At 37.4% G+C, this 19,632-nt stretch overlaps 1 protein-coding gene across 1 annotated transcript in view; it reads left to right on the forward strand.

Moving 5' to 3' along the window:
* Window positions 1-328: 328 nt before the first annotated feature.
* Window positions 329-19,632, forward strand: part of CDKAL1 (CDK5 regulatory subunit associated protein 1-like 1) — a 434,593-nt gene continuing 415,289 nt past the window's right edge. Inside the window, exons 1-2 of the mRNA XM_010004517.1 lie at window positions 329-495; window positions 3,316-3,428. Coding sequence (XP_010002819.1) covers window positions 329-495; window positions 3,316-3,428 — 280 coding nt within the window. The remainder of the gene's footprint in view (window positions 496-3,315; window positions 3,429-19,632) is intronic.

Here is a 19,632-nt window from a genome sequence, read left to right on the forward strand (position 1 = left end):
TAAGAATCCTGTATCTTGGGATATGTCATGTTGGGAGATACAGGGTTTTTGATGCAGAATGTTACAAAGTATAGATTATTTAAAAAAACCTCCAATCTGTGTGGTATGTAGCTTTGTTTCTGCCTGCGTTTGAGATACTAGGGGGAGAGGGCATCAGGAAATATCTCTGGGTGCTTGTTTGCTTTTATGTGCTCAGTAGCTCTCATACGTGTGTTAAATTGCAGAGGTATGTAGAAATTTTCTTTTGAGAACATATGGAGTAGATGCTGGGCCTTGGTTTGCTGTTCAAATGCTTGCTAACAGTAGTCTTCTTTAATGCCTCTGGCAGATGCCTGCTGCGTGTGCTTCAGTGCTTGAAGATATTGAAGATATTGTGTTAGCAGAAGACTTGAAGCCTCAGGATCGGCAGTTTGTAAGAAAAAGTGTTTTTCCAAAGGTTCGAAAACGCAATTCACAAAAAAATATTCAGACAGATGATGAACCCCCAAGTGACAGGTAAGTCCTTCCATCAGTCCTGTCTTGTTGCTTTTCTCATATCTTGTGTGCACTGTCAGCTTCTAAAACTAAGGTGGAAGTTCTTGTTATATCTTAATGAAAGGTCTGAATACAAGATAAAAATGAGTAAAATAGTGTTTATAAAATTTAGCAATAATGGATCCTAAGCAAATTTGTTTCCCTAGATGTGCTTTCTGTAGAAATCAGTTATGACTGAAGTACTGATTAATGAAGTAATAATGGAAAAATGGTTCCTGTTACTTCAGCTTTTATATGTAAAATGTCTGACAAATTGTGTGCTTCACCTTAACTACCTAAGTAGAAACTGAGTTCTTCAGAATGTAGTCCTGGAGTAACCTGTTGACATCTGGAATGAGAAATATAAACAAAATTCTTGAATCATGAAAGAGTTTAGGTTGGAAGGCATGTCTGGTATTCATCTTGTCCAACCACCCTGCTCTGTTGGAGCCAACTAGAACCAGTTGGCCAGGACCATACCTAGATAGTTTTTTAATATCTTGAAGGAGACTGCACCACCTCCCTGGGCAACCTATGCCAATACTGTCACCCTCACAGTGAAAAAGTGTTTCCTAATGTTCCGAGGGAAACACTTTGACTGTAAGTTTGTTCCTGTTGGCTCTGCTCCTGTTACTGGGCACTGCTGAAAATGCCTTCCCCTCAGGTATTTGTTTACACTAAGATCCCTCTTAGCCTTCTCTTCTCCAGTCTAAACAGTCCCATCACTCTTAGCCTTTCCTGTTATGAGCGAGATTCCAGTCCTTGAATTGTCTTTGTGGCCCTTTGTTGGACTATCTCCACTACATCCACATCACTCTTGTGGGTGCATCCCATGGTGCCCTGGTACTTAAATACGTCTGGTTTACTCAGTTATTCCCTGACCTGATCCTCTTCCACCAATAATACATCTTCCTTGCTTTGGTCTTTCCATCTGGCTTTTGGAACTTGGGATTTCCAAAGGCTGCACTTTTTGTATGTACATCCTGCAAGTGAAACAGTGAAGCTTCTTGTGAACTTACTGTTTTATTTCAGTGGAAAAAGTGTGCAATACCTACAGAATCTATTTTTCCTTCTTGTGATTCCCCTAAGAAAAAAATCAACTTTCTTCTCTAGTGTAATTAATTAAAATACAGATTAATTCAACTATTGACTCTAGTTTCTACTGCAGTTCAGAGATCTAGATTTTGCTATGTTGGGTCTTCTTCCCCATTAATTTCAAGCTGGTGGATAAAATTTGCCCTATGTTACAAAGGTGAAAATAAAATATGTCTGGAATGCTAAGGAAATTAAATTTTGGTGTTTCATGAGTGTTCAAAACAGATTTTATAAGCATAACAATATACCTGTCTATGAAGCCCTGTAAAGGTGCATTGACCTTACTCTGTTAGAGTGTATATATAGCTGCACTGGTCATCTGTAGATCCTTCACACTAGCACTTCATTCTCCTAAGGACTGAGGTACTATTTATTATGTAACAGGCATTATTTTAGTGTTATTAATCCAAGAAAGCAAATTGAACTTATCTTGTTTAGATGGTAGAAAGTCTAAACACATTGTATTTAATGATCATTAATTTTCCATCAAGAAATTTCTATTACTAGCTAGGGGAAAGAATCTTTTAAAAAAGGAGTGTGAAGGGGGGAAAAGTATGTGTATCATTCCTGTCCTGATATCTCTAGCTTATTGGCACAATTATCCAAGAAGTTTCAATGAGAGGCTCTTTTAGGTTTTTTTCTTGCTTCTTAAACCGTTATGTGTGCCATGTCCATGATGCCCATCTGTCATGTTGCTCCTGTAGCCCAGAAAGGCTGGGATATGAGCTATCACATGTTAGCGTGGCTGGTGGTAAGCTTAAGTGAAGAATTTATAAAAATGGTTTATGTGGATGAAGGTCCAATCAATAGGAGACGTAGTATCAAAAGGTTGCAGTGCAGCTCTAATATCTTGTTTACTGGTGGCCTGATTTCAGTGCAGTCGCTTGAAGATCTCTTGATAAATATCAGAAAGTTAGTTGGTTTTTGGTGTCGTGGTGTTTGGTTTGGTTTTGTTCCCTTCCCCCCCAGCTCTTTTACCTTCTCCCTTGTAAAACTTTTCTTGCCACTTGTGGATCAGCCCTGGCCACCAACCGAGCAGCTTGCTCACCCCTCATCCCAGTGGGCTGCAGAAAAGAATTGGAAAGCAAAAGTGAGAAAACTTGTGTGTTGAGATAAAGATAGCTTAAATGAAGGAAAGAGTAGGGGAAAACCAGCAAGTGATACAAAAGTAATTGCTTACCAGCTCCCACAAGCAGACTGATTCCCAGTTGGTCTCAAGAAAATGGCTGGCTTGGAAAGACCAAATCCCCAGTTTTTATTGCTGAGCATGATGTCATCTTGTATGAATAATCCTTTTGGCCAGTTCAGGTTAACTGTTCTGTCCATGTTCCCTCCCAGGCTGTTGTCCATCTTCAGTCTGCCTTTGGTGGGGCAGAGCACAGTGGGAAACAGTTTTTGCTGCTATCCAAGCATTGTTAAAAAATAGCTGAAACACAGGTGTGTTAGCAACACTGTTTTAGTCCCAAATACAAAACACAGCACCATATGTTGTGGAGAAAGCTATGTCACTATGTCAGCCAGACTTAAAAAAACTACACTAAAATCACATAATCATGGTGTTTTTCCCCAGCTTCTTTTGGAGTTGTTACTGTTTGTGTTACTTATTTTATGTATGGAGAATTACAGCTAATTGAGTCTGTTCGGTGGGCTTAAAGTGGAAGCTTGTTCGTCCTTAACTTGCCTCTTTCATTCATTTTTACTTAACAGCATTATTCCTGGTGCTCAGAAAATCTGGATTCGTACATGGGGGTGTTCTCACAATAATTCCGATGGTGAATATATGGCTGGACAGCTGGCTGCATATGGATACAAAATTACAGGTAACAATATCAGACAAGTCACATAATTCCCGTTTTTTGGTGTCAATGTTCAGACCTGTCAAGCTGTCATAAGATGTTTTTAGTTGTAATTGCACTTCAGTAAATCCCCCTTTGATATCTTTCATTTGAAGGTGAGGAGGTAAAATGTTTTCCTGGCATTAAACATAATGATTACAAGATGAGTGCTTTCAGAATGGTTAGGTTTTCCTGACAGGGCAGGCATCTAATAGATGCCATGCAGTGGCTTTTATGGGCCTTTTCCTTGCTAAACTTAAGAAAAGTTTTGGTAAGAGTGAAAAGGAAAGATGTTAATTCTTGGGCAAAATCTAGGTCGTTGTCTGACTGTGGAACCCGAGAGAGAGACAGGAAGGAAGTGTGTTCTCAATGTTGTGTGTGTTTGCTGCTAGAGCAGATATGAACTACTCCATGTGAATGATCCTTTGTTTTGGGGATATGGGCTGTGTCATGGAGGTGGGGTGATACAGGATTATATCTTGTACATTTGAAAGATCTGAAAATGCTGTTCTTTCTTTTCTTCCAAACATTCCCCATGATCTTGTTCTGCCTCTCTGAACCCCAAAAAACGAGACCTTGTTTGTTCTGCCCACGTTTCATCTCCTTGATGCATAATGTGTTGAAATAAAAGCTGTAGAAAGCTGAAAACATAGATTGGCATCATGTTTCAATGAAGAACTATTATCTGAATACTTTCTTGTGGCTTATGACTACACAAAATAAAAGTTAAGATTTTATTATTTAATTAAAATTTTGATCTGTCTTGCATTTACATGTGCATCCTGCTTGTACGAAAAAAAAAAGTAAAGTTATCTTTCTCAAAGTTTTGCTACATATATTTTATTCCTGATTTCAGGAAATGATTTTTGTGTTTCTTGAGCATCTTGTGGTATTGTTAAACAGTTACATCTCATTTTCCTTTTTTGTGGTTGATCTTCCTGCATTTATCTAAGTAGAAACTAGATACTGAATTCAAGTGCTGAACTGTTTTAGAAAACCAAGGTGATTCTTTATTTAGTAGTGCTACTCTGCAGCAGGTATGCTCTTTTCACAGGCAAGTGGAGTGCAGGTCCAAGAAGCCTTATTTGTGACAGCTCTTTGTGTAAGAATACGCATGAGTTCTCAGTTTTGGCTTGTTATAACTTTCTTAAATTTAGCTTCTCATTACCTTAATTCCTCAAATGCTTAGTGTTCCAGGTGCTGCCTCTGGCTTGTCAAGATTTGGATTGCCATGACATGCTTTTGGAATTGTACTGGGAAAAATGTAGGAAAGACGGAGTGCAGGGAAGGAAGAGACTTCCTAAAATTTTTAATACCTTCTCATTTTAGAAAATAAGTGTTCATAACTTTGGAGTAGAAGTAATTATAGAATCTGAAACGGAGAACAAAAAACTGAATGGGAGTTGCAGTAGCTGGGAGAGGAATACCTACAGAGTAATCTTGGTAATTGTATGTGAAATTGACTGCTAGTTTCTGGTCATTATTAAATGGTTATCTTGATTTGGTTGTGGTGTTGTTTTTTTTTGTACGTATGTGTGCATATATTGAATCAAGCAAACATAAAGCCCCAACCCAATGCTGATGCAGTAGGCAGAAATTACCCTGTGTGATTTCTTCTTTATAAAATCAGGTAACTTCTTTTTAAGATAGTAAGTTTAAGGACCTCTATAAATTATGTATTTGTTCAACAAAAAAACCATAATGGCTAGAAATTCTGGCTAAAGTAATTTTTTACAAATCCATTTATTGAATGTTCTCCTTTTTAGGCTGTTAATGAAGCTGGGACTTAGTGCAAATATTGCAAGTGTGGTAGCTGTAAGTGAGGATATGAAGTGGTGAAGAGGACAACTGCTTTTCTGCTCAATATAGTGATGCTTCTGGCCACAAGTGCACTTGAGTGCTCTTATTACTGCTTGGACTGCTGATAATGTCTGTCAGGATTTCAGGCTGGGACTGATCTCTTTAATGGACTTGGAAGGCAGGATGTAAGGTACCTTCAGCAACTTTGTAAACTGTGCCACAAAGGGGGAGGTGATGATAGGATGAAAACCAGTGCTGTGGTTCAGAGGGACCTTAATAGAAGAAGGGCTAATGGAAACCATATGACATTTAACAAAGGCAAGTGCAAAATCCTGGGATTGGCATAACCCCAGCTAATGATGAAGGTGGGGTTCGGAAAGCTGACTAGAAAGACAATTTGCAGAAAGTATTTTGGGATTTAGGTAAAAAAGAACTGAACATGAGTGAGCAATGTCCTCCTACAGCAAAAAAAAAAAAAAAAGGCAAACTGCATCCTAGGTTAGGTAAGTAAGAGTGTAGACAGCAGACCTGGGAAAGTGGTGTACTTGTGAGAGAGCGTTTGAAGTACTGCGTCCAGAGGTCCAGCTTTGGCCCAGTTTCTGGCTCTCCAGGAAAAGACAGGGGTTGATGTAGTGGAGTGGGTCCAGGGGAGGACCACCAAGATGGCTTGGGAGTATGCAGTGTATGAGGAGAGACTGGAAAGACTGCATTTCTTCAACCTTAAGAAGAGAAGGCTCATGAAACATCCCAGTTGCTGACAGGAATTCTCAGTAGGAGGGTACAGAGAAAATTGAGTCAATTGCTTGTCAGAGGTGTGCAGTGAGACAGAAGACAGCAAAATCTTGCTCTTAACAAAGTAGCAGTTAAGATTTTTAGCATCTGGTGCATAACTTAAAGCTCATGCTGTCCATTTTACATAGAGGAAATGTCAATATAGAAAGTTTCCCAACATTTTTCTGGTATCTCTCCTCAATCTTTTAGAAATAAAGCTTGTTATTTTTTTTTAATTGTAAGTAATCTGGGAAATTCAAATAGGATGTAAAAAAGAGACTGTATAACTCTTTTTGTGTTATACAGTGTAATAGTTACTGAGTAATAGTGTTGCTTAACATAATCCAAATTTAAAACATTTTTGCAAATTAAACTTAATATTGTTTACACTAAAAAAATACTTTGCAAGAGCTATTTTCTAGACCAATACCTGCCTTGGTTGCTAGAATTTTTTAGTTTAATGTAATATTGGTATAAACTTGAGGAAAAGATAGAAATATTCACTAAGTTTAAAGATTAATAGCTGTCCAAGATGCTGTGACAACAGTTACTAAAATAGAAGTGTTTTGGTTAGCTTGTTTCCTACATCTTTGGAGGCTTTTGAGTCAATGTTTGTTGAAGAAATGCTGGAATAAAGTTCTGGTTCTAGGAAATAAAATGTGATTTTTACTGGCAGTTATTGCTCCATTAGAAGGGAAATGGACAAGCACTGTTTCTAGTGTCTTTTATCTAATTGCTAGATTGAAACAAAAAAGTGAAAGACAGTTTATTGCTAACTAGAAGTTGTAACAATGCAACCTGTCTTGTAAGTTGAAATAGCTGAAACTGAAGATTAATATAATGATGTCTTGTAATTATAGAAATAAGTTTTTAAGACTTGTTTAAAAATTCCCATTGTAATGCTATTCCTTTTCCCTGTTCATTGCATTGATTTTGACCCATTCTTCATTTGAACTCTGTTCAGGAGATGCAGAAGTCTATTTTTTTTGTTTTCTTTTTTCTTTTTCCTCTTGCTTTTCATCTTTTTCAAAAAATTCCTCTCTGTGCAACCATCTTTTGTTGCTTTCAGGAGTAGCTGTATTCTAAGATGAGGACTGAGGGCTGTGGTACAATTTCTCACAGCAAAGACAACCTCTGTTTTGGGAGGGAGCGCAGCGTGACTTGGCAACATACAGGTATTGCAATAACGGCAATGCTGATGAAAAATCAGGAACTGCATCAGCTTAAATAAAGGCAAAGGGAAACCAGCAGAAGAGCTGAGCCTATTTTTTATGTGCTTTTACAAGGGAAAGGTAGGCAGTATTCTGAACAAATCTTGTACATGACCCTGTGGAAACCCAAGGATCCTTTGTTAGTCTGAGCCATATATAGATGTATGGAGCACCTGCTAACAGTGCAGGATTGTACCATGGTACTTGTTCTTGTTCTGAAAACAGTGTTGCTGATGGTGGCTTTACTGGTTCTAAACCTGATTCTGGTTTCTTGGCTGAATGACTCGCTATATAGTTCAGATATGCTTGTAGACCTAGTAGAGTGCTCCATTTAAGATAACTCTCTGGAAGAAGAAACGCTCATGGTACAGACAAGTAATGCATACTATTGAAAAAGAGGAAGTGGGCAAGCTGAAAGCTCTCAAATACTGCAAGGCAGTTGTTTGTTTGGGAAGGGAATTCAGCATGTGTGCCACTTAACAGTACTTTCTCTCTGAAAAATTGAACCAAATGTGCATGCTTAGATGGAATTCAGTTTTGAATCGGGTAGTTGTATTAGCATTTGTTGGCATCTGTAGGTTTCTGTTTCTGTGTAATGAGTGTTTTTTGCCCCAGCCTTCTTGCATGTGTTTTGATGGACCAAAAAGTTAGGCATACTTGTTACTTTGTGATACTGCTTTTGGTTTGAAGATGTTCAGGTCCAAAGCATTCTGTCTTCACTCCTTGTAAAACATGCTGGGAGGGAAGGAAAGGCATTACTAGTGATTTACGAATACCAGAAGGATGAACAGTAACTTCCTTTTGAGATGAGGAAGTAAAAACTGTTATTAAACATTCAGCAAAGCTAAATCGGTAACAGTTTGTCTGCACTACACAATTCTTTTTCTTTAGAAATTAAAGCTAGCATGGAACTTTCCTGCCTTAGCATGGGATTCCAGAAGCAAAAAGGAGTGTTATTTTGTTGCTGAATCAATAGACTTTGATTTAGCATATTTATATTAGGGACCCTTAGCTTACTTGTGCAATTTGAGACTAGTTTTTCTTCAGGTGTGCTTTTTACCACCTCATGCAGTTTTCCTGCAAGTTTGTTGGATGGAAAGATGCTTGATTTTTCACGTCTTCCTTCCTGTGCCCCTTAAAGAGCTCTCTATGTTATTGTGAGTATGGTAATTGTTGGCAGGTTTGCCAATTCTTAGCTGAAACTTAGTGTTTGTAGTCCATGTTCTATGTCTTACAACTCTGAAACTCACTGTGCAGAGAATTTATGCATTTCTCTAAAGCACATTTCAATATTTTTAAATACTGTGAAGAAATTGTCAGGGTTTTATTGCCTCTTCTAATTGTTAATTTTCTGAACACTTTTCAGTTTTGTTTACCAATAGATATAGCTGAGGTACCTTAAAGACTATCTGTGTGCTTGAACAGCAAATTTCAGTAGAAGAAAGAAGGAATACAGCAAGGAAGAACAAATGCTCTGATCTACTTAAGACTTCACATTGAAAAGAAGACAGTTGTAAAAGGAAACATGCCAAGACTTTTGATGGAAAAAGCAAATGAGGTGCTACAAACTATGATAGACATTGGTGTTCAACAGCATTGCTTAGTGTTGACTATGTCACACGAACCAGTGTGTTCTTGTGATTTCTTAGACTTCGGCTACTCCCATACAAAAATAGCAAAGCATTCTGCAATATCCGTTTTATTTCTCCAAGTGGAAAATAAAGGAAATTACTAAGACTGTACAGGTAATGACTTGTGGTTTGTAAATAACAATTCAGAACCTGGTGTTTTGTTTGAAGTTATTTTATTCAAAGTACTTTTCTACTGCACAATCAAAATCTAAAAATTTTAGATTTTGATTTATTTTGATGTCCTAAAATAGACATCTTTTAAACAGGTTACTGTATTCTATACATTTGTTAAAAGTAGCTCTCTGCAGCCTGTGTAGTGGTTGATAAAGTATGTTAACTGAGGTTTCTGCTGGCTTTTGGTGTATGCTTTTATTTGCTTTGAATCACCAGTTGGTATTTTCATTTTTCTCTCTCCACCCTGCTGATAATGCTTCATAAGTATAATTTAAATCAGTAGTGATTACCATGTAATTTTGGGGTGCTATAAGCCATCCTCATTCTTAGGTATTTTTAGTATTCTTTTTTTAAGCTAAAAGACAAATCTTTAGTAACTGTTCATTGAGTGCTTGATATTTATGCTTACCCATCAGAATTCAAGTCAAGTCTTTGCTTTTAGATTTCTACTTTTCAAATGGCTGTGATCGCAGTGCCAATTTAGAAAAAAAGTTACTTCACAGCCTTTTTTTAATGGGGGAGGAGATTTAAATACACAACCCAAACTACTCTGTTGATGAAGAGGCGTTTGTTTCCTCTGACAACACTGCAGTCATGAAACTTATTCTCTGTGAAGCAGCTGAGTAATGCAGGAAAGTGAACAGAGGTGTAAATCCTGTGGTGCTTTGTACCGTTGCTGAAGAATTCCCCTCTTGCCTATGATTTGTAGAATCAGAATCCTGTATGATTTTTGCATTGATTGATAATGGTACACACGTGTATAACTACTACTGGAAAAGATTTATTTTTCAGATTCAAGCGGATTGATAACCTGAACGTAAAAGCTTTTGGTTGGTACTGAGAGGGGCAATAAAGTAACTTATTTCTATACCTGTTTTTAAAGTGAAATAATTGTCTTAACAGTTCCAGCGATATGTTCATGTGCTTTCAGAAGGTCTAAGTTGCTGCTTGTCACAAGTTTGTGTTGTGTTTTGAATCTTAGTGTTCTGGCTTGAGAACTGTAGTCTGTCATGCACAGCTAGTGTGTGAATGGTTGGGATGTGGGTGTGGTGTGATTTTTATATTTAACATTGTTATTTCACTGCTGCTGAAATAATTGCTGTAGTTGGACATATCAAGACCCATCTTCCAAGCAGATAGAAGAGTTCTTGTAATCTCTTTAGAATCTGAAGCTTTAGTTGAATGATGGTTAAGAGTTTAAGAAAGAGTGAAATAGGACATAGAGGAAAGAAAGAGTTGATATTTGTGGGATGGATTGGATGGGGTTGCACATATGTAGACAATCAAGATTTCACAATTCTTTGGGAGGGATACAGGTATTCCCAGTGCATCCTGAAGTGTCCTATAAGGCAATGAGTGGAATGATGGGTCTGGATATTGTTGGGGTGCATTCTTGCAGTGTAGATTTAATACAACATCGTGTTGTGATTTATCTGCAGCAGTGCATGTTCCCCTGGTCTCTGTAAACGAACATATAATAGTTGTTTTGGCAGCTGTGTATTGCTGTATTACTGCTCCTGTGTTCCTGTAAAACTTCCTAGCCTGTGTGTGGCTAAAGTTCTGTTATGTATCACCTCTGGCTTCTAGCTTGGCACAAAATAAGTGACCTCTTTATTCTGAGTTTTTCCTACTTTGGCTTCCTCAGGATCAACTTCTTATTCCCATTAGATAACTTTCTGTTAAGTGGAGGATCTAGCTTTGAGGGTGTTACCTCTGTTACAGGATAGAACTCAAATTCTCAAACTGGGCAAATGTTTCCACTTTTCATCGGGGGAGCTAGAAAGAGCTAGTGTGTGGTTTTCCCTTCATAATGACTTTCCTGTATCACTGCGTGATCTGATAAGTGTGTATTCTTTTTCTTTATCCCACTTAAAATCACCTGTTTTATAGTCCATCTAACAAATTAGTTGTTGTTTTCTTTTAGTGTTTTTAGAGTCACACCTGGCAACTGGGAGTAGGCCTAAGAGCCTAAATAAATCCTGTGCACACAGCGTTTTCAGACACTTGTGGAAAGATGACAGGTAAAATTAAGCATGTGTACATGTTTAGGGTGCATTTTAGTGGCAAAGCAATTGGCTACATTCTCTAGTTGTTGTGCAGTAGGATTTAGTTCTAGCAGTGCTGAAGTTTGCATAGTCCAGGGGTATGAGTTTGAAAAGGACTGAACCATGGAAGGTAAATTTCAGCTTCTGGTAGCGTGTGGCCTAGTATGTGGAATGTGTCCCTGTAGCAGGTGGTTAAGCAATCAGTTAATGAAGCATAAATAGCAGTGATGAAGTGAGTCCACAGGTGATGTGGCGCTTTGTAGAGCACTCTACTGAGACATCAGGTTCACAAACCTCGTGTTACAAAATTTATAAAAGCTAGTGGGAGAACAGACTGACCTTTTATAACCTGAAGAGGTTTTTAACCATATACTCTCAAAAGCAGGAGCAAGAACATATTCTGATCAGAGCATTTGTAGGGGCACCTGAAAAAAACTTGCTTGTTACCCTAGGTGGTAGGGAATAATGGAAGAGGGTTAATGTTTACCTTGGGCTCTTGATGTAATTTGGCTACAGTTTAATTTGCCACCAAAGGTGGTGCTTAGCTGCAAGTTCCTAGTTTTTGAGAAATGTCTTGTTTAGGATGATATTCTCTAAACTTTGCTGTGCAAGTTTGCCTTAAGGTGCTTTTAATATGTTTTGGGAATGCTTTTTCTGTAAGTTGCAGTGCGGGTGCCTGTGCATGTGTGAACTTAAGCAAGTTAGTTTCTCTCTTGTTGCTGATAGGAATTTCAAATGTGGCCAGAGCATTAACCTACATTGTTGTCCTTCAGTCAGGTCTAAGGGCATGCTAAGAGAGGAGACTGCCATGTGATTATGGCTGGAGACAGTAGAAAGTCACTGAACAGATAACAGACTCAAATTGATTTTGGTGTTTTTCCTCATTTGGGAGCAAATGAAGTACTACTTAATCTTTTTTTTTTCTTTTTTTCTTTCTTTTTTTTTTTCTGCCTTGTATAGCTGACCGTAATTTCACAAAATTGTCAGAATTGGAAGGGACCTCTATAGATGATCTTGTCCAACTCCCCTGTCAAAGCAGGATCACCTAGAGCACATTACACAGGACTGCATCCAGGGTCTAGTTTCTTTTTCATGGCCAACTTGTTTTTTGTTTTGTAAGCCGAGTAAGTGTTTCTGTGGTTCCCAGGTATATAAAAACAGTTCCTGTCACTGAACAGACAAGTAAAAACACATGTAGATATTTTTTTTTTTTCTGTCTCAGAGTCCTGTCCTATCTTTGGAGTGTATCTGTTGCTGTCTTAATCAGCAACATTGATTCATTAATGCGTTTTTTGCCTTTTTTTTTTTTTTTTTTTTTTTTAATGGTACAGCATCTTGTCTCCCCAGGCCTGGTTGATATGAGCAAGATCAAATATAACTTTCTGCTTTTGATCGAAGTGTTTTACAATTCTCCAGTAGTCATGGGAGAAAAAAACACCCAACCAAGAAAACAAACCCCAAAACCTCAACAACACAACCCGAAACAAACCAGGATATGATAAGATGTGAATTAGTTGAGATTTGCAAGTTTTTCGGATGAAGCCGGTTTGCAATTCGTGTATGTTCGAAAGCAGAAGCCCGGAATCCTTCGGGCCGGACCTCGGTGCCGTATCGGCAGCAGCCGAGGGGTGGCAGCATTGGCTCAGTGCTGCCGGGCTGGGCCACTGCACCGGCTGCCCTGCTTGGGGCGAGCCCCTGGCTCTGTCCCTTAGGAGGGCAGTTAACCTTTACATTACTGTTAAGCTGTATTACTGATTTAATTTAGGGATACTGGATTATTATTTTAAAACTTTGAAGTGCAGTCACGTGCATTTAATTAAATCGCCTTAATTTATTGACTGTCATTCTGATCTCAGGTCTGTTTAGTTGGCAACTTGCTATTGAATATTAGGAAGGTCTATGTTTTGTACTTGTATTTTGTCTCAGAGTTGTCACTTTTTAGCTGAAGTTGGGTTGGATTAATTATTTCCCTTCCTAAAAGTCTTTGTTATGGGTTTGAGATTCATAAAATAAAATTGCTAAATTCACATTTTGGAGAAACTATTCATTTGGAAGCCTCTTTCTGCTTTGTGGTTGTTGGTCTGTGGAGGTTGGTTTAATTTATATAGAGTCTTGTCTCTAAGACCTTGATTAAGGATTTTGCTTAAAATGACCGCCTCCTTATTACCATTAAGGAATTATTAAGGAATTATTTTCTGCTGTATTTTACTGATCTTATGTAGATTGTCTTACAGTGTGTATTGCACCAAGACACTGAAAACTGTAAGGACTGCTGAACAAATGCTGTCTGTTGAAATGCATGACTACAGCATAAATAAAGCCATGAATTTAGCTAATAGTGCAAAGGCAGGTGGTGTTCAGGTTGGACATCAATAATTAATTGTTACAGCTTATTAAGGCTAGCATTTCAGGTAGATGGTAACTATTGTCATTAGTGCAGTACTATCCTAAGTTTCCAAGGCTTAACTTTTCATTTGTTCAGTCAAATTCTAAACAATGTATAGATGTGATTAATGTGCATTTTGGAGGAAAGTGCTACTTTACATCTCAAATAGAATGTGAGTGAGGCCTAGCTACATACTTACTTAGCTTGTGAATTTTGTGTGGTTGGCTTAGGGTTTGTGCAAAAATACTTTTCTTTGGTTTCGTTTGTCGCTGGTAATCATATATAATTTTCTTGAGTTTATCTTCAGGAACCTCTGCGTTGTATACATTTTTCATTTTTTTCAGCTAAATATTTTTTAAATGTACTTTTGTAAAACCTTTAAAGTTAATGATGTTTAAAATAATGGAGATGAACAAGTCGTCAAAGAGCAATCTGTCCCTTGTATGTGTTAGGAGCATTAGAGCTGTGAGCACTGGGAAGTGTCTTGAGTTTGCAGGGAAGGAGCTCTGTGTTAGTAGAATGGTGTTATGCCTAAGTCTGAAGCAAAGCTGGAGAAGGCTCCTGTACTATTTGTGTCCACCTGGTGGCAAATACGGAATAAGCATTTGATCTTCAGACCTTCTGTTCTTCTCTGTGACGTTGCTAGGGCCAAAAGCCTATTCTGAAATTAAGCAAGTTATGCATGGGCACTGATGTTTCACAGGAATGTTGTCGTTATTTGGTCTCAGCAACACTATAGACAGAGATACCTTTCACCCTAAGAAGTGGTGAGCAGCTCTGCATCTTGGAGATGTAAACCCCCCAACTTTATTGCATCATAGAACTGCTTCATGTTGTCATAACCTATTTCTTCAGTTCTTGGGAAACTTCAGCCTCATCCCAGACAGTTTCTGTGATTTTTTTTCTGCTTGTTTCAAACACTTGGGGAAAGTGGGATAGGTGCTAAGACCAAACAGCCTGACACCTGTGGGCACGTAAATTTGGCTTAGCTGCTGCAGTCTGGACAACAGTCATGTTAGCTGGGGTGTGATGTGGCTGCTGAAGTGCACATCCGTGATGCTTCTGTGCACTTGTGTGATTCCTGTGGTATTTGTGTCCTACCAGTTGGACTTAACACATGAAGAGTCAGGGCTGAGGAACAGGCTTCATCTGTTTAAGCAGAAGATTCTAGTGTTTGTCTTGTGTGTCAAATCTTTGGCTTTGGAATTTGCTTACAGAAGGGAACTAAGCAGAAAAACAGAAACTTTGACTTGGATGCCTATAAATAGGCTTTGAGTTAATCGTGCCAAAACTGAATTGCTGTTGATTGGTACAAGACACTGGTGTATAGAGAAGTGAGTTTTTTGGCTTGCGTTTTAATAGAAGACAGACCACTTGGCTGCTGATTTTATTAGGCATTTTGGACCCTCAGCTTTCGTTGGCTGGGCTTTAAGGGTAAAAGTGTGCTTGTTTGTAATTGATTCCCTAAGTGATAGTTGACTTTTGAAATTCTGTTGTTTGTTTGTGGGTTGGCATTTTTCTGTTTGTATTTACCACGGTTGGAGAATTTCACTTAACCACTGGTAAATGTTCACCTTCCTTTGTGAACGTAAAGATGTAGACCATCAGATGATGGTAAATTTGAGCATCCAATATTTGTTAAATTAGAAATTTGAGTCTTACAATTGGTAGTGATGAAAGGATAATATCAACTGTGTATGCTTTAGAAGTCTACTAACTACAAAAAAAAAAAATTAAGTTTGAAAGACAGTCATGCTGGTATCTTCTCAACACTTCCAAGTGTTTTTTGTAACATTAGAGTAGAATAGGATAAACCCTAACAGAATGTTTCATTAAAGGAGAAAAAATGTCATTGTTACAGTTTGTTTGTTTGTTTTTTAAACAAAACATATACCTCAAACTCAGGAAATTTTGTTTGCATTTATCCAAGATTTTTCAAATGCAAACACAGCAGAGCAGTGAAAACCACCTTTTCTTTGGTAGGTAGGCTAAAGTTCTTTACAGCTGTAGCTTTTCAGTGCTGTCAGTGGTTCCTTACTTTACTGAGGCAGAAGTACATTTAAATGGAGGAGACTGTGAGCTTCACTGCTGCTGTTCAGTGAGTGGGGAGAAATTCTCATAGTTTAACAGCACCTCAGTGTGATGATGCTCATTTGCTGACAGGCAGTCAGACACCGGGTACAGGGAGAGGAATTTATTTCTGGGGTATAAACTGATGCAAAGGAGGACTGGAAGAGGAATTTTTAAGTGAGACTGTTTTCCCTGACCACCTGTAGGGAGTAGGTTTAAGTTTGTGAGTGGCGTAACCTCTTCTTAGACTGCCAAAAGCCACCTGCCTGGCTGAGCTTTCCTTCCTGGATTTGGGCATTGACATTTGTTTTAGCTGGTTGTCAAAAGCCTTCAGTGATGGAGAAGTCATAACCCCTTTTGGGTGATTAACTACCTTTCTGGTTGAAAAGTGTTTTCACATGTGTAACCTAAATCTTTTAGCACAGTTCAAGCCTATAATTGCCTGTGTTTTCTTTAGTGGGTATGAAGAACATCTGATACTTTCCTTCTTTGTAGCAACCTTTCACATATTTGAATGCTATTATCACTTCTCCCCTTAGGTGTCTTGTGTCTAGCCTAAGTAGACCTAATTCCTAAAAGCTTCTCTCATAGGTCATGTTCACTAGATCTCTGGCATTTCTTATTCTCCTCTGGACACGATCCAGTTTATTTACATGAATCTTCAAGTGCATAAGTCTGTTTATCTAGTGTGTATAATTCTGATAAATGAATAGATGAATTTTTTATATGCATTCAAAATACAGTTTATGAAACCTCCCAATTTAGGTTCCAGGATAGCTGAAGTTTTGATCAAAGTCTATTAGAGAATAATTCTGTCATAATTTGCATAATTATTATTTTTAAAGTGAAATGGGAAATACTGAAATAGACTTCTGTAGAAAAATATTTATGGAAGATGGTTTTGTAATAAAAATGTTCAAGTTTGGGAAGTTGAAGTCTTGCTGCTAACTTGTATCTTGAATAGAGTACTGTACTTCTTTGCATCAGTTTTTAATATGTCTGAACTGAATGCTGCTTCTAGAGCTTCACAGTATTCAAGGATTTGCTTTTATGGCTCATCTAGGGATGCTGCTGCAGTTCATAAGGGCAGTATTCTAGCTTTTTAAAAAGAATATAAACTTGGAATTGCTAAGCCAGAGATTGACATCACACTTCTGTTGTTTACCTTGATTTTTTTCACTGTATTTTCAGAAGTTCTCTGGCACCATTTGTTTTAACTTTTTTGAACATTTTAGATTAAAAACAGATTAGTTCCTTTTTCCTTCAAAGTTGGACAAATCTGGATGTATCTATGCATGTGTATTAAGACATTGCGAAAGGAAAAGGGCAGAGCGCTAGCAGGACTGTGAGTTCAAGAGCTGGCTTATCTTTCATTTAGCACTAGAATTTACTTACACTGAGATAAAGTATGTGCTTGTGAAACTGGAGCTTTAGACTTGGAGCACTTTATTTTAGTGTTTTGTGTAGCAATTGATTTCTGCAGGTATTTTGTGTAACTTGATCTGGGAAAGAATCCAACCTGATGCCAGTTTTTTGGGGCCTAATGTGTCTGTTTTTCCTCAGTATGTTAGAAAATTTGATTTTTGTGTATGTAACTTCAGATGTTTGGACAGTTTTAGAATCATGACAAACAGAAATGTTGGTGATTTAAATTTAGTTAAGAAAAAACTTTAGAGAAACATTATATAAAAATTTAATTTTTATATCAGACTTGAGAGAAGAGCTATACAGGGTTCCATTGCAGTGAGAGTTCTGCTAATGCTTACTTCTCCAGAACATTTTTTTGAAAGCTTTTTTTGCAGAAATAATAAGCTATCAAAGAAAGGTGCATTAAAAATCTCTCTTTTTTGAGAGTTTACATCTCTCTTTTTTGAGAGCCAGAGTTTACATCAACAGGAAGAGAATTGTAGCAGTTGGTGTAGATTCAGTCTGTAATGTTTCAACTTAAGGTTTACTTACAGAAATTGTATGGGTCACTTCACTTTTAAAAATTTACTTAAATGAGTAAGAACTTTACAAACTGTTTAGTGTGTCAAATTTAGTACTGTAGTAACCACTGTACTGTAAGTCACTGCTAGATGGCACTGTGTAACTGTTCTTTCACCAAAATTGTTATTGAAACCTATTTTTGAGAACTGTTTAAATTAACATTTAGGTTAAAAAATGACATTTTATTGAATTTTATTTTCAATTTAGTCGCTTAATTGATCCCACTACAAGTGATCTCTTGGCTCAGGGACTTACTTTGCATTGTTTGAAAGGATTCAAAAGTTCAGTGGCAGCCCTAGCAAGTGAGGTAAAATTTTCTTCTGCTTCCCACACAGTTATTAATAATGCAGAAGCATTGCCTACAGTAGGCTTGTGTAAATATTCTAGAAGATTATTCAGAAAAAATGAGATCCATTGTCAGGTCGAATATGGTCACAAAGGAAATAAAGCAGTGATTAGTATAAGAATCTTGTGAGATTAGAGGGATTTGTATGGTTTTCCTTAATTAATCATCATCCATGTATGTTCATGCTAGTTACACGAACACTTTATTTTTCAGAGTCTTAGGTGGAAAAGCTTAAAATACTGTAATATTTCTCTCTCTGCAAAGTTAGATTTTTGGCTTCGGATTTGTGCCATATTATTGTAAGCATAGTAGTTGCTCATTCCTGGAAAATATCATATCCAAATAAAGCTTATGGGTGTGGTACAAAGACGCTTGCAATGTGATGCAGCCAGGGTTTTCTGTGTCCAATCAGGGTGGTGTAAGGTTTTTTCATAATGATCAGCGTTAGCAAGTGGTTTGTACTGTGCGGGAAGTACAATATACTAAGCAGTCCGTTTACTGTCATAGTAAAAAACATTTTAGAAATTTTGGCAAGGCAGATTTTCATGGTTCTCAGGTACGTACAACAGGAAAGTTTGTATCTCTTAAAGATGTAGATTCTTCCAAAGAAAGAAGAAAGTTAGCTTCAACTCTAGCTAGTGCTATGTATCATTAAAAAATGAGCTCCAAAGGATCTGTGAAGTGCAAAACATGGCACTTCTATTGTCAGATTGCATGTTTTCTGTATGCATGTATGAATTTTTATTGCATCGATCAGTCTATTTTACTTATGTTTTGGGAAGGGGGTACAGATGTAGTTGCTGAATGCTGTAGTTGTCTCCTACTGTGATAATTATGTAGATTTATTTAATCATTAGGATGTATTCTTAATTTAGTTCCTGAGAACTAGCTGGTTACTGGCTTTTGTTCACATTTTTACTAGCGTATCAGTGATTGTTTACATTGTGTGTATACAACATTTTTAGTTTGACTCCTCTTCCTGGTATTAATTGAAATCACTTGGTGAATTTGTATTTGGAGTTCCAGGTGTGGCACCTAGTACATGCTAAAGAGAAAATTGGCATAACACTTCATTATTTAAAAAAACACACAAATGAGAAGTAGTGGCAGATAGTGGTACGGAGACTTTTCTTATGGAAAGATTCTGAGGAAATACTGAGCAGCTATTTTTGTTTTCTTTAGTTACAAAACTTTATTAAAACCAATCTTTTTCACTGGATTTTTGGGGAAATGTTGTTAATCTTGAAGAAATGTTCTGTATACCAGAAGGAAATGGAAAATGGTTTCTAGCGATATATAATTTTCAAGACATTGAAATCGTGGTGATCTGAATTAGTTTGTTACATGAGGCTGGATGGCTAAAGTAAGATGTCTGTTTCTGTGAACAATGGAAAAGCTAAGATCATGTGCTGTCTCATTGCTAAGTTTATAAAAAATACAGAACTGTAGTGTATATACCCATGGCTGCTGATCCCTGATCATGATGCAGTAATTCTAAAGTAGTTAAACTTCAGCTTAAAATTTGAAAGAATTAGCTTAATATCACTCTTTTTCTTATTTTGCAGGTCATTCACAGCGTTTCATTTGAAGCAGTAAGGCAGCTTCTAGGATGAATTAGTAACATGTAGTTGGTTCAAATTGAGATCTTTCCTCTTATATCTTGATTAATTTGGTTCTGCATGAAAATGGTTTAGTAATGAAGATAATGTTTTTATATGAGCTGATTTATAGGTTGTTCTTTCTTCAGCAGAACGACCTGTTGAAGG

The sequence above is a fragment of the Chaetura pelagica genome, unplaced genomic scaffold, assembly GCF_000747805.2.
Source record: "Chaetura pelagica isolate M959 unplaced genomic scaffold, ChaPel_1.0 scaffold78, whole genome shotgun sequence".
In the NCBI taxonomy this organism is placed as follows: Eukaryota; Metazoa; Chordata; class Aves; order Apodiformes; family Apodidae; genus Chaetura; species Chaetura pelagica.